This window comes from Dermacentor silvarum, chromosome 7 (assembly GCF_013339745.2).
Source record: "Dermacentor silvarum isolate Dsil-2018 chromosome 7, BIME_Dsil_1.4, whole genome shotgun sequence".
NCBI classification, from domain to species: domain Eukaryota; kingdom Metazoa; phylum Arthropoda; class Arachnida; order Ixodida; family Ixodidae; genus Dermacentor; species Dermacentor silvarum.
The window spans coordinates 162,430,989-162,453,347 of NC_051160.1; the positions used below are offsets into that span (position 1 = coordinate 162,430,989).

The 22,359-nt window shown below is 46.1% G+C and overlaps 1 protein-coding gene across 1 annotated transcript in view; it reads left to right on the forward strand.

Moving 5' to 3' along the window:
* The window catches only part of LOC119458636 (tau-tubulin kinase homolog Asator-like), a 168,704-nt gene that overhangs the window by 113,833 nt on the left and 32,512 nt on the right, over positions 1 to 22,359 (forward strand). Inside the window, 1 exon segment of the mRNA XM_037720480.2 lies at positions 17,801 to 17,939. Coding sequence (XP_037576408.1) covers positions 17,801 to 17,939 — 139 coding nt within the window.

The window sequence follows — 22,359 nt, forward strand, 5'->3', positions numbered from 1 at the left end:
CTTGCTGTTTTAAATAGTTGACGAAAGGGGCATGATGTGCGAGCTTTATCTCACAAGTATTTAATGAAGGTATTCTCATACCCGCCGTGGTTGCTCAGTGGCTATGGTGTTGGACTGCTGAGCACGAGGTCGCGGGATCGAATCCCGGCCACGGCGGCCACATTTCCATGGGGACGAAATGCGAAAACACCCGTGTACTTAGATTTAGGTGCACGTTAAAGAACCCCAGATGGCCCAAATTTCCGGAGTCCCACACTACGGCGTGCCTCATAATCAGATCGTAGTTTTGGCACGTAAAACCCCATAATTTCTTATGAAGGTATTCTCATCTCCTCCTGATCCGCCAGCGAAATAGAATCCCTAGCATATTCATCATCATCAGCCTATATTTATGTACACTGCAGGACGAAGGCCTCTCCCTGCGATCTTCAATTACCCCTGTCTTGCGCTAGCTGATTCCAACTTGCGCCTGTATATTTCCTAACTTCATCCCCCCACCTAGTTTTCTGCCTAGTTTCTAATGGTCCACCGGTTATCCATCCTACGCATTACATGGCCTGCCCAGCCCCATTTTTCCCTCTTAATGTCAACTAGAATATCGGTTATACCTATTTGCTCTCTGATCCACACCGCTCTCTTCCAGGTGTCTCTTAACGTTAGGCCTAACATTTTTCGTTCCATCGCTGTTTGTGTGGTCCTTAACTTGTTCTCGAGCTTCTTTGTTAACCTCCAAGTTTCTTCCCCATATCCATAGCATAATACAGGGGCATAAAAAAAACATCATTATAAATACTACTAGTTTGTCACCAAGTGGACAAAATTCATTATATGTGTTACAGATATCGAGCATTGTAGTGAGAGTACAATCTTACAAAAATAAAACTTAGCGCTCATTCAACAAATTCGCCCGAAGACTGGTGTACTTCTGTCAGGAATAAATCGGCCTCTTTATATCCTTCTAGAAAAATTGTGGCTGGACGTCAAAGCATTCGTTTGATCATCTGTCCAGCTTTACTTTTGAATTGAATAGTCAAGATAAAAAAGCAATTGCTTGTGCCAACATAAAGATTGCGGTACAAGGAAACGAAACTAAGGCCGAGGAAACCGCGCGCTTAAATGTACCGATCTAGGGAATATCGAAACGTTTTCTTCTGTACTTCAGTGATCTTACCTATCACAAAAAGTCCTCTACTTCTCGGCTATGATAATCACTGGCATTGCCTCACAATCGTATGATGGTCTTCTAAGACCTATGCTCCTTACGTTTGTATCACAAAAGACAGATACAGCCATAACTACTCGTTTATTGCGTGAAACGCCCTGCTTAAACCACTTTTTTTTTTTGCACTCGATCACACGCAACGTCCATGAAGCAGTTCTTGCCAACATGCGTACACAGTCAATTTAATATATAAAGAACAAATAACACAGCTCCGCAGTATTTTTTCTTTTCTTTTTTTGGCGCTTGTGCGCCGGAAGAGAAGAACTCGTAATGTGGGCTCCACCTCTCGTCGCGGCTGCTAACGGTTCGAGACTCGTGGGGAAAGTTTGTTGAAAAGGAAGGGGCGACTGCAGAGCGGGGAGGCGCCTGTTGAGCGCGCAATCAGATGCTGGTGGCGAGAGGGCAGTGCGCCGCCGCAGCCGCCGAGGGAGAAAGGGAAACGGGCAACGCACGCAGGGCGCCGTCGGGGCGTGATCGGGGCGCACGCGAATGGGGTGCCGTCCCGAGCCGGGTAGCCGAGCGAGGTCCCGTATCTTTGGAGCTTACAGTCCGCTAGGCGTACTCAACTCTACCGGGACGGTTTGGCTGCAGGGGCTCACACGCGACAGAGCGCCCAGCGACAATGGACTTTCATTTCACGTCGTCCTCGAATAATAGTGCAGTCATTTCCCTTGGCTTTACTGTGGTCGCTACAAAGGTCGTTTATTGATTGATTGATTGATTCATTGATTCATTCATTTCATTTTATTTATTTGGCGTTCATACACGACTGTTTACTAAAAATCGTTGAGTCGGTAAAGAAAGACGGTAAGCTAGCGTACTAAATCTGTTTTGTTTGTCTACTTGAGTGTGCATGGTGGCGGGAAGTAGTTCTCGTATTGCGGGTGACAAGGCATCATGCCTAAATTCCTGTCTGTGCGGGAGAGCGACAGTGGGAGAGGAGTTTGGGAAAGACAGACCGCAGCCACCGAATTCGCGGTACGCCTGGTGCTGTTCGCTTTCGTCAGTACATGAAGCGACGTGTGGTCGAGAGACTCCAGCACGAGTATCCGAGTGATGAACGAAGACACAGTGTGTGCGTGAAACCCAGAAAACTGGGCGTATACATACGTTGGCCAGTTGCATATGCATGTTCTTTGTTTTGTGCATCTTTTTTTTTTTTCTGGAGTTTTACCTGCCAAAACCACTACATGATCGTGAGGCACGCCGCTGTGGGGGAGACTAGACCACTCCGGGTCAATCTCGACCACCTTAACGTGCACCCAGTGCATGGTACACGGGCGTTTTTGCATTTCGCCTCTATCTAAATGCGGCCGCCACGGCCGGAATTTGCTCACGCGACTTCGGGCTAAGCAGCGCAATGCCAATATCACTACGCCACCACAGCCGGTGTTTATTTTGTATATTTCTTTTTTTGGTAATTTTATCAACAGAGAAGTTGTGGTCGCCGTTTGCTGGCGATGGCTACCCACGTTTCATCATTTTGATGTATAACAGTGCACGAAAACCAGTATGGATAGGAAGAACGGCACCAGGTACTGTGGAAGTTGGCGCGGTGCCGGAGATGCTGCAGTCTAACACGGCGCCTCCAAGCGCGAACTTTTACAAAGGAAGAAGACCGGAAAGTGGCACGGGGCGCATACGCCGAATGTTTCAAACAGCTGTGCTGGCTTTGGAATGAAACACGTACGCGTGCGATCTTCCACAATGGTGGTGGTTGTGTAGGTTATTGTTTATGTTGCTGAATAGGCAGTACAGAAAAAATAAGAAAATCGATCGTGGCCTAATACTTAGAGCACCCGGCTGCCGTGCTCGACGGCAGAGGTTTTGATTCCACTATTGGTCACATATTATTGTTCTTGTATTAAAGTCTGGTGAGGCAGGAACCTATCGTTATAACGCCTACGTACCCAGCTTCCGCAAAGTTGCAAAAATGATTTGCATTAAAACGAAAGTGCTACGCAGAAGCGTTGTGGCTAGCCCATATATCTACGATGTATACTGCATTCCCGACAACTTTCAGAAAGTCACCACTGCCCCAACGGATGTCGCCATATTAGTATTTGTTAGAGGACAGAAGAGCTACTACGTTTCGTAACACGTATACATTTTTGCGTTTTATCGCCCAACCCTCCCATTTTCTTTACCAAGGCCGATCAAACTCAAATCTACAACATGAATACGCGGAAATGTGATGCTAAATATTCTATATATTTGAGCCGGTATTAGAAAGACGCATACCTAAGAAATTGGGCGCGTGAAGTTAAGGCGCTCGAGCGCGCTCTAGCCAACAGAGCGCACTCTTTTAAACTTAACGGCTAAAAAGCGACTTCCGGTGCGTGATTACGGAGCGCGCTCTACGCGCTCCACCCTGGAGACGGTGCGCGAGAGCGCGCGCCTGCTACGACTTCCGGAAAAATGACGTATTTCCGACTCTTTCCACTTATGCAAGTCCGTGCTCCTTGCCCACTCGTTCCTGCCGCCGCTGCGCAGCCGGGCGTCTGCTCAGACATGATCGGGAACTTCGCGTGTTGGCGCGGTTTGAGCTTATCACGAACCGAAAATGACGGCCCGATCATTACTTGCCAGACGCTCAGGCACGTAACCGAACAGTCGCAGTTTGGCGCCTTCTCGTCGCTACGTTCATGAGTATGGCTTCTTCAGGTCCTCATGTTATCATGGAAGAAGTTGGGGCACTGCTCTTTGCATTGTGTGTCCGTGTATCTGGGCACAAGGTTGATCACATAATCCTGGATAACTCGGATCATAAGGCTTTCTGTCCTCTTGCGATCGGCAATGAGTCATCAGTCAGCATACCGCGGAGCAGAAATAAATCCTCTGATAGGGTACCTCTGAGAACAGCACGAACAGCTTGCATCGCATACATAAGCCGTTGCTGCTGCGTCCGTCGCCGCGCGTCAAGTTATTCTAGCTCTTCGTCGTCTATCAAGAACTGCAGGAGGGTGCTTATCGGCGGCGCCATCTTCAAAAAGCGCGCGCAATGCGATGGCGGTCGCGGAAGCAACATAACATTCGCCAGACGGCGCGTTCGTGCGCCTGAAAGCAGTCGGCGAAAATCGCCGTTAAGTTAAGCTCCGAAGGCGTCGCACTCGAGCGCACTCGAGCGTGCTCCTTTGGAGCTCGGAGCGCGCTAACTTAACGCGCCCATTGTAAAGCGCACAATGCTACTAGCGTCAATATTCTTCTGAACGTTTCTTTTTTTGTCATTCTTTTTCTCTCTGTCACCTATCACATCCGTTTACCCCTCGCCCGGTACAGGGTAGTCAACGGTAGATAATTTTTGGTTACCCTCCCTTTCTTTCATTTGCCTTTCTCTTTCTCTCTCTCTCTGTCCTTGAGCTCAAGCACAGCGGAAAAGCGGTGAGGGCTGTTGGGATCGTGGCGCTATATATATATATATAGGCGCTCATAGCGTGGTGAGACCTGCCTCTTGAACATTATGAGTTAAAGATTCTGACGAAGGTTTCATTTATCATTACAAGGTTAAGTTGAACGGCATGGACAACATAAAGTTCGTCACAGTCTATGCACTCAGGCCGAGAAATGAGCAATGTTCAAGCTGTGTACACTCGCAAAAGCAGTTACACCCAATTGACATATGTTCGTAAAGAACACTTAACCAGCTCACAGATAACTATCACGCTTGTAGTCACATCTGCATACCGTGTGTCCCAGCTAACGTTAGCCAAGCTGTTGAACGCAAAACAGATTTTTAAATCACATGGTGCAAGATGCAATTATAAGACCTACGATGTTCGGTCGTCAGCGTTCTGACAACCGAACAGCTTTGGTGTTAAAATCGTATCTTGCGCCGTGTTTTTATTTAATCATATTTTCCATTGAACAAATTGGCTAACGTTACATGTGGCACACGGGAAACATTTAAATCGTTGTACTGCACGTGCGAAAGTGGCACATTCTGAGGGATCAACCAAGAATGGGCCCAATGGCATATATACTTAGGGTCCACCGTTCTAGGGTTTTGTACTTCTTGAAATATGAATTGGGCGTTCTTTTTAAAAGGAAAACTGGGGAGAAATCGAGGGTTTTATTGTCCAGGAGTCCAAAGTTGAGAATTTTTCTGGTAACGTCAACAGAAGACTACCGCAAGCAATGGTCTCCATTTTGACACTAAAAGTTCTGTTTAAATAAGTGAAATCACTCACAGGAACGTGGAATGGGAAAAACAGTTGCTCGCAAATCGTGTGACGAACTCATCTTTAGAAATGCTCGTTGTCAAGCATTATTGCTACATTTAAAAGAAACCGTTTAAAATCGTGTGGTATTGCATGTCTGTGTGATTCAGACATATAGCTAGTGCCGACAGGTTTTATGTCATGAGATATATTGTTTTATTATGCAGAAAAGAGGAGCGCGTCGCTACACTGTAGCTGGACATTCATTGGATATATATATATATATATATATATATATATATATATATATATATATATATATATCATCAGCCTATTTTTATGTCCCCTGCGGGACGAAGCTTTCTCCCAGCGATCTCCACTTATCCCTGGCTTGTGCTAGCTGATTCCAAGTTGCGCCTGGAGATTGCCTGATTTCGTCACCCCCCCCCCCTAATTTTCTGCCGTCCCCCACTGCGCTTCCCTTCCCTTGGCACCAAATCTGTGATTGTAGTAGTCCGCCTGTTATGTGCCGTATGCATGACATGCCTGCCCAGCCCCCCCCCCCCCCTTTTTTTTTTTTTGTCTTAACGGCAACTATAGAATATCGGATATCTCGGTTTGCTGTCAGATCAACACGGCTTTCTTCCTATCTCTTAAAGTTGCGCCTAACATGCTTCGTTACATCACTCTTTGCGCGGTCCTTAACTATTCTCGAGCTTCTTTGTTAACCTGCTAATTTCTGTCCCATATGTTAGCACCGGTAGAATGCAATGATTGTACACTTTTCTTTTCAGCGGCAATGGTAAGCTCCCAGTCAGAATTTGGCGATGCCTGCCGTATGCATTCCAACCCATTTTTATCCTGCAAATATCTTCGTCATTATCAGGGTCGCCTGTCGGTAATTGGTCTAGATAAACGTACACTTTCATATATATATATATATATATATATATATATATTCATTTATTTATTTCACATACCCTCAAGCGCCAAGGCATTAAGAGGGGAGTGGGGTACATGCGAATAACAATAACAATGATAACTACGGATTCATATAATGCAAGCGACATGTGCAGTGAACGGAATCATTAAGAAATCAAATAACAAGAATACTATGATATTCAAATTATAAAAATCTAGCGACATATGGACTGAACAAAAGAAATAATACGGCGCGACAGCGCTTGTGCAAATACAGCGCATGTGGCCATGTGCATGGTCACAGTTGAAAAAAAGCAAACAAGGTTCGGCGAAAAAGTGCGCTGTCTTCGATTGACACGATAGCATCAGGAAGGTGGTTCCAGTCGTTCGTTGTATGGGGAATAAATGAATATAAAAACCCGTTTGTGGGACAAAAAGTGTCTCTTACTTGATGACGGGGATCAACTCGAGATGACAGATAAGTGGGTGCTAGAATGAGCTCATTGCTAAGAATATGATGATGAAATACTTTATGAAAAAGGCATAAGTGAAAAGCCTTTCTGCGCAGTTATAAAGATGGTAGACGCAAGTTGCTTTTCATAAGAGTTATGCTAGAAGTACGATCGTAGTTTGAGTGAATGAAACGAGTGGAATTATTCTGAACCATTTCAAGAGAATTAACAAGAGTAGCATTGTAAGAGTCCTCCCAAATGGCAGCAGCGTATTCCAGCTTAGATCGAACTAGTGTGTTATACAATAAAAGTTTCATTGATGAAGGGGATTTGCTAAAGTTTCGCCGCAAGTAGCCTAACATACGATTTGCGTTATTGATAATGGAGTCGATGTGACATTTCCAGAATAAGTCAGATGATATAATTACACCTAAATAACGGTAGGATGAAACATATTCTAGCTGGACGTGGTTAAGCATATATGCAGGCACACAGACGTCGCGTCTTGTAACAGTCATCAGCTTGCACTTCTTGGGGTTTAGTTCCATGTGCCAGTTTTTACACCAAGCGGCGATGTTATTTAGATCAGTCTGTAGAATTTCCTGGTCTTTATCATCACGAATTTCCCGATACAGTACACAGTCATCGGCGTATAAGTGAACTGAAGATGACACACAATCGGGCAAGTCGTTAACGTATATTAGAAAAAGTAATGGACCTACAACAGGGGTCTATACAGGGATATATAAAATATATATTGCACCGGCCTGAAGCTGTGCACGTAGTACGTATGAAACCGTACGTCAGGAAGTGACTGTGCCAGGGACTTCCCTCCAGTGTCTTCCTTAGCATCGGGACGACGCTTCTTTTTCGAGGGAGGCAAATGCCGCGTCTCTTCTATGTCGACGACGAAGACAACGATGGGAGCTTTAGTGGGCTTGGTCGCTTGCGTCGGCCTAGCGGAGATTAGAAGACGTCTCTGCGCTCGACTACTATGACAACGCTGTTTTCGTTATACGTGTCCTCGTCTCTTATCTTCGTTACACCGCGACAATATAAAGAGATCACGGTCCTTTCAGAAAATGCGTTACTCGACGTTTCGGTCGGGGTACCGGCTTTTAGCGAGAGCCCGGATCCCCGGCTGAAACGTCGAGTAAAGAATCGTGTCATAGGACCATGCTTTCTTTCTTTAAAGTTCTGAGGCAAGCAATCACCCGTTGACTTAATGAACATATATATATATATACACGATGGTATACCGACCGTCCGCAACGCAGACATGAAAACGTCGGGTGTAACAAAGAAAGCTTCGCTTTCAGACATCCCGCAAGGCGACCTTAGACACACAGAAATGGATCGCACGACAGCTAGCATCGTTCACCTGCGCACCAGATAAGCACGTGGAGACGGTCAGGTGAGATCATCACGTGCGGCGGGGTCCAACGATCGATTGCGGTCATTTTTCAGGTGCTACAACAGGCGGCTCCGCTACAACGTGGGTGGCAGCACCGAAAAACAGAATAGAATCAAACGCAGCTGCGTGTGACGTGCAGCGCCGGGCGCGCTTCCGTGACGCGTCGGGGACCCGCCTTCTCTGGCGCTTCCCCCTCCCGGCTGTTCAAAGGGACGCTTGGGCACAGAAAGGGAAAGAACGCAGAATCGGATTAGACGAACGTGCGAGACGCATGGTCGTATGTCACGCCGTCTACAGTGGAGTGTTCTTTTCTTTTTTTTTTTGGTTATGTTTCCTCGGCTTCACTTGCGCCTAGATGCGCGTGTGAGACAAAGGAAGCGAGTGAGGCCGTGCCTGGTGCAGCTCTATTTCACTGCGTCGGCGAACATTTAGATTCGCGTGTAAAGCATTACTCGGCTCGGGTACGTGTGCGGCGTAGTTCTTTTCTGAAAATGACCGCTTTCTTTTTTATCATTATTAGCTGCACCTATCAGGAGAGAGGTGCAGTTAATAATGATAAAAAACACAGCGGCCATTTTCACTAGAAAGAGAGCGACACAAGAAAAGCGGAAAGGCAGGGAGCTTAACCAGAGGAGGAAGGTCCGGTTTGCTAACCTACGCTGGGGAGAGAGGTCAGGGGGAGGCAGAGTGACAGGAAAGTAGAGATACAAAAAGAAAGGGAGCACAGATGCACAATCACAGTCGGTCACTATCACAGCATACAATCACTGCACAGTACAGTAGCACTTGTAGCACTGTAAACATCAGTCCAGGCTACAGCCGCTTGTGCAATTCTGTAGTCTTTAAAAACTGCAACAGAGCTTTCGTCGCCCTCCGCTGCGATGTCTTGTGATGGCGGCATTCCAAAATGGTTTCCTCTGTTAAAGGTCTTTGATCCAAGCGCGCTATCGCGATTGCGAGCGATCGACTCTGTAAATCGCAGCGAGAACAGTCACAGAGAAGGTGTTGAAGAGTCTCCTCGCTAAGTCATCACGTGAGGTGTCGTCGACCCATTCGATTCGGAAAGCAAAAGAGTTCGTAAAGACTACTCCTAGACATATTCGATAAAGCAGGGTAGTTTCGCGTGGGCAGAGACCAGCTGGGATGCGAAGGCGAAGAGAAGGGTGGTGCAGTCGGTTGCATTGAAAACTTCGTGTGTTCCACCCTGAGAACGTTATATTACGGATGAGCATTCGAAGTTTTCTAGCGGCATCTGTCCTTGATAACGGTATCGACTCTTCTTTGTCACCTTGAAGAGCCGACCGAGCAGCGTTATCGGCGTGCTCGTTGCCAATGACGCCGCAGTGACTTGGAAGCCACTGAAATGTCACGCGGTGTCCTTGCTCAGCCAAGGTATGGATTAGCGCTCTAATCTCGAATACCAGTCGTTCATGTGGACCGCGCCGCAGGGCTGATAGTAAAGAGTGCAGTGCTGCCTTCGAGTCACTGAATATGGACCATCTTCGAGGTTGTTCTTGGCTGACGAGACGAAGTGCAGCACGAAGAGCTGCAAGTTCTCCAGCCGTCGATGTCGTTGGGTGACACGTCTTTAAACTGATGGTGGTGACTCTCTCAGGGAAAACCACTGCTCCAGAAGAACACTGGAGAATTGCCGATTCATCTGTATAAACATGTACGTGGGCGGCGTACCTCTCGTGCAAAAGGAGCAGCGTTAGCTGTTTAAGAGCAGGCGACGACAGCTCAGACTTTTTTCTGATTCCTGGTACGATGAGGTGCACTGCAGGACGAGCCAAACACCATGGAAGAATTGATGGCTTAGTTGCGGGGGTGAAGCCTGATGGAAGGCGGGTGTAATAATCCGAAATCGTAGTACAAAATGAGGCCTGCGGCCTTTGTGACGGTATATAGTGTTACAAGATGATGAGAACGGGCGCGGACAAAGTGCCGAATGGGCACTCTCAGCACTTCCACCGCAATGTGTGTTTGTATGCGCTGGTCTTGAGCAATTGCTATAGTCGCCACGGTTTATGCGAACTTAGGCAAACCAAGGCAAACTCTTCTTCTTCTTTCTGGAGTTTTACGTGCCAAAACCAGTTCTGATTATGAGGCACGCCGTAGTGGAGGGCTCCGCATTAATTTTGACCACCTGGGGTTCTTTAAAGTGCACTACAACGCAAGCACACGGGCGTTCTTGCATTTGGCCTTCATCGAAGTGCGGCCACCCCGGCCGGCATTCGATCCCACGATCTCGTGCTCAGCAGCGCAACGCCTTAGTTGACTGAGCCACCGCGACGGGTAAACCAAGGCAAACTTTAAGAACCCGAGCTTGAATAGCCTGTAGAGCACGAAGATTTGTCCTGCAGGTGTTGGTCAGTACGGGCAAACTGTATCTCAGAAAGCCCAGAAAAAGAGCCCTGTACAATTTTACAGGGCCATTTTCACTAAAGAACGATTATTATCTGCACCTACCAGGAGATACGTGAAGTTGGCAGAGCAGTATGTAAATTTTCGAGCGGCGCACAAAAAGAGGATCGCATAAACGCGTTCTGTTGTCGTGGTCAGTTTGTCCGCTGCTCAGGAATGCACAGTTTCCAACTTGCTCTCTTTCACTCGCTTCTGCAGGATGTAGAAATAAAAAGGGTGAAATGAATACTATAGGTTGATGAAATGTGTGCCGCTGATGATCGTCGTTCTGATATAGCAGCAGGATGAAATGAAATGTGTGGAGGCCGAATGTTGTAACAAAATTAGGAATTTGCCGGCATAAAAATGGAGTCGGCTGACGCAAGTCCAGTTGGAGATTGCTGCAAAGACATTCATCCTGCAGCGCACTTATTGTCATGATGAACCTGGTTGGTCAATATATTACATATCAATTGAATCTTCACCACCGCTGAATCGTTTTTTCAGCACGTTGAAGCACGTAGTCCACTAGGACAGATTACCTCGAGAGGTCCGCACCGTCTTGTAGATAGTTTCCTGAGAAATGTGCGCATGAGCATTCGCATAGCGCGAAGACTAAACAGGACAGAACACTAGGCTCATATTCACGTGCTTATCTACGTAAGGACGCCAGCCGATCGATCCAATTTAAAACAGCGTACGCAAGCGAATGCAAAGGCCTTACCTGCCTCGAGAAATAGCGTTTACTTCACTGTGCACGCCGAGTCGTTATTGTGTGTCGTCTCTTTCCTATTTGGGCACATAATGCAGAGTTTTCTTCCCAGTGTGGGTTTCCTAGCGTACGCTACTTTAGCGGCACTCAACTTATGTGTGACGTGAGCGACGACTTTATGAGGAGTGTCTGAAATTGCCGATAACGATCGCTGTGGCGCTATCAGATAACTCAACAGAGAGTTCGTGGTCATCGTAGAACCTGATACCAAGTATGCGGATCCAGGCATCAGTAAGTCAGGCCAGCACGAGAAAGTTGCACATGGTGCAAGCGATCAAAGGATTTAATAGTTGGGCCACAAGACCAACCTAAAATTGTGTAAATCGCAATTTCACTACATATGTCCCGCTTCCACAAATACGTTAGTCTGAATATGTAGCGTCCGTGATGTCCATTCTTGTTAACAGTGTGTTCGTTTTATTTGCGCTACAATAGCTTCAACCTGCTAATCTGAGTTGAAGAAGTGTAGGCTATTATAAGTTGTACTAACTATAAAGTGAGCGCCGTGATACGCAGACTTGATACATAATTAAATAGCGCAAAAAAAAGACTTGGGACGAGATCAAGAAGCACACTGGGCCCGATCTCGTCCCGCGTACTTCTAGAGCTATTGAACCATGTCTCACGCATGCCATATGCACCAACTAGCCTAACTTTCTCCTTCCTTGTCCCGTGATCATGATACAAGTCGTAGACTTCCCTCTCCACACTTCGCTCCCTCCCACATCGTCTGCTCGACGACACGTGCCGTGAAGCACGAACCTCAGAAAGCGGTGGCTCTCATAAAAAAAAAAAAAAAAAAAAACGCGAAGGTCGGCGACGAGCGAGGAGGATCGCGTGCCCACCTTCGTGCCGGCGTCAGTGTCGTCCCATGAAACGTGTGGGCAGGCTGCGGCCCGATTAGCCCCAGCCGGTGTGGTTCGGTGGCCGCCGTCGAGTGTGGTCACTCCGAGGCGAACCCTGGTGCCGGCCGCACAGTCGCAGCGGTCAGGTCCACCATGGGTCGCGTACGCGTACGCGCGCTTGGCACTCTGGACAATGTGCACTTTTTCTGGATCGACTACAGCTACAGGTGAGCTGTCATGCTGCCATAGTGATAGGAAGCGCACACAGAGCAAGCGAAAATGAATAAGACACCCCTTTCTTAAAATGTCTTAGACATCGGTTCAAATTTCCCAGTTAACTCTCTCAAGGTCGTGCCCTTTAGCCTCGTTTTATTCTCCTAAGCTACTTCAGTAAAATAGCAGCAATTTCTTAGCTCTTTCTAATTTCGGTTGGTCAGGTATGTCGGAAAAGTAGACCTCGTCGCCTAATCCTATGCACGGAAATCCTTTTCAGTATACAGGCGCGTGAACCTAGCCATCTTCTGACAAGCGTGTCCTTTATTTAATGGGATTAACAATGTCTGAAAACAGGCTGTAAGCCACAGAGGACGTGAAATTACGTATACGGTGTACGCGCTTCGACAATATATCCTTACGTTACGCTCTAGTTAAAAAAGAGTCGTGTTTGGTAGGAAAAGGACAAGAACGAAGTCGACCAAGCTTCCGCTGGAAGAAAAGCGTCCGCACTGGGAAAAAAAAACTTGAGGAATGCTGCATGATTTCCATGAGATAAGAGATGCACTAGTATTTATTTTCGGTTGCCTTGCACTTTATCGATCTGAGGATGTGTGACATTTACGGGAGCATTTCCGTATTCCGCACTCGAAACTGAACTCATTCGCTGCTTGTTGACGTAATCTAGAGTCGCGATGTTTTGTAAATTACGTGCATCGAAAATACGAGGCCGTCACGACCGACCACAAAGTCGGATTTGTCTGAACCTCGCGTTATTTAACTGTGAAACGGCGAAAGACGGAAACACATGAATAAAACTAGCACGCAGGACCATGCGTTTGTGTGATATGTGTGAGCTGGAGCTGCTGGAAGGCGCTACCCAATCATCGACACTTTTTGCCTTCGTTTAAGAGCCTGAAGCTGTTAGAGCCAACCACAAAGTTACGACTCTGAAACTGTCATCTCCCGCCACAATGGAGTGTTACTCATGCGTCCTAATGGTTGGGTCATAACGTGCACAATTCGAGACCTCGGAGTTGGGCAAGGAAACTCCTTTCTGCCACTATGATACGTGCGCGCTGGTAATGCGCGCGTGAAGAGGCCCCTCGGATGTTTTCTGTTGTCAGCTCGTTGTGTAACCCTTTCTCGCTTCCGTGCCCGGCACAGGCGCCGTGTAGCTGTGGGCGGCGCGCAGTCTATTTCGGCCCTTGCCGCTTCTGGTACAGAGCCGCACCGAAATAGCAACCGCCGGTCCCGCTTTTAGGAACGCTCGGAATCTCGCACGGAAAAGCGCCTCCTTTTGTCTCGGGCCATCCCCACGAGAGGCGACAGGTCGCAGCGGCCGTTTTACGCGATTCCGGCCACATGCCCGAACTTGGTCGTCAGCCGAGGCAGCCGACAGACAAAGAAGCGACACGGACGATGCCGTCTTCTCTGCGGTCTGCCTCAGCCGATGACCCCACGACGAGCCATATATCTCCACCTCGGCTGTGATTACCGGTGCTGTCTTGCCCTGCGGAAAACGCATTCCGTACAACAAGTGTGCATGCCATAATGCTGCTGCTCATTGCGAGCAAGAGACATGGTGGGGAATCGGAAGGGCTTAAGAGTTACTTTAAGATATTGTTTATCGCCACAAGCTGGAAGAAAAGGAAGACTCCAGTGTGTCTATGGTTCCGAAAGCTCTTTGAAGCATGATGGCTGCAACAGATAGCCACAATTTTACAGCGAAGCTGCTAGCCTCTAGTTGGTCGGAATTTCTCGCCGCGTCGTCCTCACTGAAAAAAAAAACCTTCAGCGAAAGAACTTCTTCTTGGGCAAGTTGGTGCTGATATTTCCTAGGTGAACTTGTCTGTGGCGCGAAATGCATTTTGTGAAAAGGGGACAGAAGAGAAGAGACAGTGAAGCGCCAAACTACCAACTGTTTAATGACAGCGTCAGAGCATACAGAAACAAAGTTAACTTCCGCGCGTGCGCAGAGAGCCAAGGTATGACATGGAACTACATGGTCATGATAACATTTTGTCAAGAAAGCACATTTCTGCAGAATACAATGTGATGGATCCATCACATTGTGATGGATCCATCACTTTGTGATGGATCCACAAAGTTAACTTTGTTTCTGTATGCTCTGACGCTGTCATTAAACAGTTGGTAGTTTGGCGCTTCACTGTCTCTTCTCTTCTGTCCCCTTTTCACAAAATGCATTTCGCGCCACAGACAAGTTCACCTAGGAAACCTTCAGCGATTGAAGCGAGAAGTACATACATTCTTTGGTATCACGCATACAACATACAGCAGAGCATTCGTTTCAATAAAGAACAAGCACAAAACGAGCATCCGGACCATATAACTTGTGATAAGACACTCCGGCTAACAATGCGAAGCATGGTACGTTTCCCGTTGTATACGTTCCGGAACGCATATTACGTTTAGCATACGTTTCCCGGTAAACATTACTTTTGCGCAAGCTGCCGTGGTGACGGCAGCTTGCGACGTGGGGAGTGACTTCACTAGCCTTTTAAATCTAAAAGAAGCAGCCTAGCAACTGATTTCATTGTTGTTGCAGCACCGCTATGGGTAGTCAATGCATAGTTAGCGTGAATACGAGTAGCAGCAAAGGGAGCAGAAACGGCAATGCGACCAGCGCCAGCACGCCGCCGCTGGTCGCATTGCCGTGGAATTCCAACACAGCGGAAGTCCGCACGTCCACGTTCTCCTGTGTCTGAATAATGCGCCGGAAATGAGCAACAAAGCATTGTACACCCCCCTCAGCAGTTGTAGTGGTGGTTTTCAGCAGCATCGCTGGACGTCCGCTTTAGCAGAGCTGGGATGTCGAGTCAATTTTTTAATAACTGTTTACCACTGCTCCACGGCAGTGCAGCTCCATTGCCATAGGTATCAACTACTTACAACAAAAAAAAACATTATACCATTGATTCTAGCCAGCGGTAACTCTCGCTCTGTTTCAACAGCTGTTGTAAGAACATTAGGTTAGCACTTCCGCAACAGCCATAAAGACTTCCGTGCCCTTTAATGCCAGGATAGGTGAAAGATGCTAAAAGCAGTGAACTTCATATCAGTCTCTCCAACAAATATGGCAGAACAATTGTCTGCCTATTCATTCGTGTGTTTCTTTCTTTTGTATCTTGATAATTATCATTTTGCTCAATAACATTCAGTTCCCTCATATCAAATTCCGTGCCTCAATCAACTGTCGTCACGAGCTCCCGACTCAGAGCTACGTTAAGACTCAATGCAATCTTAAGAATAGAGAGGAACAATGGGTTTTACAGACGATCAAGTGCCGATTCATTTGGCGAACCCAATACGCTGAACAATCTCATTCCTGACTCGGGAACTTCATCCACGATGCATGGGAATAGGCGCTCCTGTACGAATTCCTGACGCACGAGTACGCGTGCCTAGATTGAAGATGTGTGAGGGCCTGACCAGGAACATCTGCATTCCTGACGCGGTCTAACGCTTGGCCATTAAGTGATCAGAGTTCTTTGTCGAGCAGTAAAACAGCGAGATGCCGCTAGAAGCCCCTGAAGGTTCAATCGCCACTAATTTACTTTAGCAGGTTGTTCTAAAATGCCGCACGTGCTCGACAAGAGTTGCGTGTTAGTTATTTCATGCGTGCTTTCTACCATATCATAGTTTAACCTAGCACATGTTGCAATGTCCCTGTAACAAGCCATGCGGCAAATCATTCCGCGGGTGGCTGTAATCACAGCATTTAACAGCAAGCTTTCGCATCCCTGGTCTGGTTTTGCACCAGTTTCTTTAGCAACACACACATATTGGCTTGCACTTATCCTGCTTTAGTGAAGAAAGACAATTCATATAATCTGCAATGTCTTACTATTTAGCTAAGTGAGGCTGGATCAGTTGCCGTTTATACGTACGGCACATTCGCATTAAATTCACCGTCAGTCTTCGGTCCGTAAACGGAGTGTCCGACTTGACCTCGGCAGCCCACGAGTCTCCGGGGAATGAACGGCACTCGGGGCTGTCAAACGTGCAGCCCTGCACCGGCTTGGCGGAGACCCACTGCTTACACAACCTGCCTGCTGTCTCCGCCCGTTCCCTGCGTGTTCTGTTGCCACACCGAGTCGCCTGTCGCCCGCAACTGAGGGAGGGAATGCCGGATGCTTTCACGTGTACCATTCGGAGCGGACTGGGCAGTGTCGTCATAAGAATGGTCGCTGAGTTAACGCCGTACGACGCGCGTGCCGTTCGCCATCAACGCTAGCAGATCTGGCTCACCTAAGTTTAAACAGCAAAGATGTGCTCTGAAGATTATAATGATGGTCCTGTCAGCATAGAAAAGTTGCTTTCACCATGGGATAACGCCTCACTACGGCGATCAGCTATGAAAGCATTAGTAACGTTTACTGAAAGTGACATAGTATCTCTGTACTACCATTAGCATGTCATGAATGTGTTTTGTAATAGTATTCGGTTGAATTCGTTGACTGATCCGTGTTTATTTGCAAAAAGTGCAGAATGTGCCGTTCGCTAGCTGTTTGTTTCTATATTGACTGATTAAATATGCGCTTTATTGCCGGAAAATTTTGCCGGAAAACCTGATGTCGTCATCCTTTGATCATTGAACGAGCTGTTGCTTGTGGAGAAGATGGCGGCACAATGGTTGCCAAGGTTTCAAATCTCATCCAAATAAATCAGTCGCAGTCACTGCTGTAGAGTTCACTTTTGCCATGTAAAGGCCGATTACCTTGCTCTCATATACCAAGAACTGTGACGTCACCGATACTGTCGAGTCTGGCGCTTCATAGCGTTTCATACGAAAAACTCTAAAAAGTTATATCAAGCTAACACGGACGCGCACATTAAGCACAACGCTTCAATTAGCATCGTAGGGATGGGAATTGCACGGATTTCTCTAAACATGGCCCGTTGTCACTTAAAACAGTACTCTGGCTTTCCCGTTTTAAATGTTTACTTAGTCTGTCATAGCAACTTCCTTGTATAGCAATGATCAGCCTCACTTACGCTGTAATACTTGTTATCCTAAAAAAAAAGTTTAACACGTCGAAAACAATTAGTCACAGTGAGTGAGCACTGCCGAAATGTTGTTGTCATTTGTGCCTTAAAAAGGAATAGAATGGATCCAATTTCAGAATTTAATTTTTATTTCAATGTTCCGTAGTTAAAATCGCGATGTTATCAGTGTGCAGTGGTATTATTGCTCCATTCAAGCTTATTCGCTAGATACGGTGAGCTTATTACTCTACATTTTTTATGCCCATAGTAAGCAAAAGTAGCGTTCAGTGTTGATTATTTGAATCTGATGAGTACACTTCTTATTTCTCCAGTGTCATACGATGGCTCTGTGGTGGCCCTGACCTTTTTTTTTTCTTTTTTTTATCTGCAGGTACAGTTATAATGGCGGCGGCACTGCGTCGTGCGACGAAGAGGAGGACGACAACAACAACCTGTCCAGCTACAGGATCACTATGACCAGCGAAGACCTCCTTCAGCCGGGACATGTCGTCAAAGAGCGGTGGAAAGTGGTCAGTGGCACAAACAGCAGAAGCGTTTTATTACCAGTGTGGCGTCAAACGGCTGCGAGCGGCTGCCCCGAGCGGCAGTCCTGGAAAAGCGGTGGTCCCGAGTTCGAGTCCCGGACCAGGACAAATTTTTCTTCAACTGCGAGGCTTTTCTTTCGAGGAAACCGTATGGTTTTCCTTTGTAGCAATTGCTACGATTGTGTGGATGTCGCATTTTTCCCCTTTAATTACTTCTCTCCGCCTAGCGGGTTGCCGCTGAACTATATTATGTCAAACCTCCCTGAATGGTCAGTAAATAGAAATGATAGTGCCCTAAAAAGAATAATTACAAAAATTAATTAGCTAACCTAAAGTAAACAACATTACTCTGTGATTTGTAGTGCAAGCTATGTCCACCTCTTTAGATAATCCACCTAAGCAGGGAGAACTGCGGTATATATACTTCAGGCGATTCTTAAAAAGATCTGCTTGAATAAAAAAAAATGTCGCATTTTCGCTCGACGAGCGAAGCACTGACAGCGATAGCAAAGTTTGAAGACGCGCTACTTGAAACAAATGAAAGCAGATGCTTTAACTGCACACATTCGCTGGTAAATCGTAATTGAATTCATTCTTGGTTTGAAAAACAATTATTTACATCCAACATTTGAAGGCTTCGATGAGCTCTCATAGAACATTGCAATCGTCCTGATAGGAAATACAGCCGCGGAAAACAGCAAAGTTGTGGTTAGGAGTGTAGACTACATTTTCTTGAAGGAAATTTACTCCGTTGACTGTGTAGCCGAATATTAACTAAACAAAGCGTTTTTATTTTATTTTTTTATATAGAAAGTACAGGTACACCAAAAAGGAGCTGGCTAGTGCCGCCACCGCGTTTCAAAGGGGATGCTCACATTGTCGTCATTATCACTAATTATTTCCGCTCATGCAGCGCTCACGCCGTCCCGACTTCTTCCTGTCTGTTCTTCTTGCGCAGTAAATCATGAATCTGTTCCAATTCCCCCATTACTCCATGCTTGTTTATTGCACTTAGACATTGAATCGTATATTTATAATAAGGTACTAGTCGTTCTCCGATGCTAAACACCGGCCTACTACCCGTCATCTGCACGCGTTACGGATACATATACCCGTTATCACGTCGTATGTTCATTGTATGTTCTTATATTATGGTGTATGGCATATTCTGGTGGTGTCTGTGTTTCCCTTCTATTTTAAGCTCTTCTTTCCACGCAGGCTGCATTGGGCTTGTGTTCTAGCTTGTAAACTTGAATTGTGAACATGTAGCTTTTTGTGTCACGTCTTGTGAACTACTCATGGGAATTCGTTCTTGGGTGCCTTTGCATTTGCTATGGCTTTGTTCTTCCCAGACTGTTCCTCTTTTTGTCGCACGTCGGAGCAGAGGAGGAGCCAACAGCTCTTTACATACACTTATATGTAAGGATGTACGAAAAGTAGAAGTCGTAATTATTCTTCAATGCCGACTAGCCCAATTCACCGTTCTCCTAAAAAGTCATATACAAGAATAAATACTACTACTACTACTACTACTACTGCTACTACTACTACTACTGCTACTACTACTACTACTGCTACTACTACTACTACTACTACTACTACTACTACTACTACTACTACTACTACTACTACTACTACTACTACTGCTACTACTACTACTGATAATAATAAGAATCAATCATTTATTCAAGCACTCATTTACTTACCCTGCTCAGGAACAACCCTAAGGTCGGAGTGCTGACGCATGGACAAAATAAAAACACAGAAAGCTAAAAATTGCACGGAAGTATAAGTTAGAACACGCAATGAATAAAAAGAGCAATTGTGAAAAGAAGAGTGCACATACAACAAAGCGCAGCGTAAATACAAAAATAATTTACCAGATCCAACGAGTTGGAATCTATATACAGCAAAGCTTTGTGTGAGTACATAAAGAGTCGAAACGCGAATGCGCGCAAGCACGCACACGCATGCACAACACACGCGCGCACACAAATTATACCGAGCCCTGTGTTAAGCGGAGTTGATTACTATACTGGAGAGTACGACGGACGCCTTGAACGCATCGGGGTTTCAGAGGCAGCCTGCGCATACGTACGTAGCGCAATTGGAATCCATTCAATCCACAAGAAACGTTTACTTCCTTCCTCATTACCGTGCAGCCGCGGATGCGCGAAGGTGAGCTTTCTGTTTTTTTTCCCGCACGGCCGGCGCCGCCGCTGCTGCGGTGAAGATGGCGATGATTTGTTGGCATCCCCTTTGAAACGGGGCGGCGACAAATAGTCACCTAGCCTGCTTGATTTACTCAGGTATACTATACATGTGCTTTATCTAGCATTTTTGTGTACCTCTCATTATTATTTTTCCTTTTCAAAAGTTTACCTTGTGCCGCAGCCTATGATTTTAAGAGATCAGGTCGTATCCATCTTTTCCCTGCTTTTTTTCCACCACTACTCTAATCGTCTCTTGCTGATCTCTACGGCTGATCTGTTTATGTTTCCTTCCACTTTGAACCCAAGCGCTTCTGGGAGTTGCACGTTACCTACGGTTCTCGCTGGGTGGATCCCGTCGCATTCCATCAGGATGTGCTGAGTGGTTTCTGGATCTTTACTGCAGCATACACATGTCTCATCTAGTTCCGAATATTTGTTCCGATATGTTTTCGTCCTTAGGCAACCGGCTCGAGCCTCAAATAGCAAGGCACTGCCCTTTGTGTTATCGTACAGATTTTCCCTTCTAATTTCTTTCTTCTGATTCTTGTAAATCTCCATTGTCCTTTTTGTTTCCATTCTTTGCATCCAATTCACGGTCTCTATTTCTCTCACTTTCTTTCTAATGACTCCTGGTTGTCTATTTGCAGTTTCGATTATCCTGTACTTGGTTGTCAACTTCCTTGACCTCTTCCTCCATTCTGTGTCCACACATTTCATGCAGAGATACTTGTGCACTTTAGCCGCTCATTTATTTTCATCCATGTTCCTGAGCCTTTCTTCAAAACTAATTTTGCTCTGTGCTTCTCTGACTTCAAAAGAGGCCCAACCCATGTCACCCTGCACTGCCTCATTTGTGGTATTACCGTGGGCTCCCAAAGCCAACCGGCCTACTGATCTTTGGTTAACTTCCAACCCTGACAATATATCCCACTTTAAGCATATAATGGCATTTGCGAATGTTAGCGCTGGCACCATTACTCCTTTTCAGCTTTCACGCACCACCTAGCTCATACTTATTGTGGCCCCACAGTGGTCTGTGTTTCATTATTGCTGCATTCCGCTTACCCTTTATTTTCAGATTACCTTGGTGGTTGCTTGAGTAATTGATATTTTAAACTAAGTCGCCAGCAGGAGAGGGGAGAAATATTCCGGGCCTTTAAGCGCTTCGTCATGTCGGAAGAGGTTGTTTCCGGACTCAACTTAGAAATAAAAATAGCCTTAGGTCGTTGCAGCCGTTGAGCTATCGATAACATCGAAGCCTTCAGGGCTCCAACTTAGGCCGGTCTCTTGCTTATTTTTTGTTTAGTCTTAGAGTTTTTCCAACGGAGCAAGCGAAAGTAGACGGGCAAATGGTAGTCTGTTGTTCAGCAGTGGATTGGAGCACATCAGATCGCGCCTAGGAAGAAGTAGAAGACGTTCCGGAGTTGACAGGCGTCTTCCAATAATTTAATAATAATAATAATAATAATAATAATAATAATAATAATAATAATAATAATAATAATAATAATAATAATAATAATAATAATATTCGGCATTCTTCATTCCTTCTATATGCCGATGACAAAAATTTTAAGGCAATTCACACTGTTGCTGACTATCGCATCCCGCAGTCTGACCTGCTTTCATTTCTAAATGGTGCATAGATAATAACCTAACCTTGAATGCTGTTAAGACCAAAGTCATGACTTTCACCCGCAACACAGCAAGCATTTCTTTTTCTTATTCGCTAGATTCTGTACCATTGTGTAGGGTCCGTGAGATCAAAGATGTGGGTGTACTTTTTGATACAACCTTACACTTTTTAGCTCACACTAAACGCGTTGCGATGCGGGGTATGCGCACTCTTGGTTCTGTTTGCAGATGTGATGACAGGTTCTTTTTCTTTAAAGGTTCAGACGATTCAGACGAACCCAATTGAGGACAAAGCCGTTTGTTGGAAAACGCACACAAACATTTAATAAAACAAGAACGAGGAAAAAAAACATAAAATAAGCACTCAAAAAGACATTACGGCAGGAAACACACTTAGGGCTAGGATGGCGTTAATACCAGGCAAGTTCGGGCAGGCAACGGGTGTGAATGCGCACTACAGTCTCGACGCGGCGAAACGGAGACGAGGCGACGAGAGAAGCGGTGTCGGTCTCACCAAAAGTCGCTGTGTTGGACCGGCTACCAGAGCGCAGCAACTC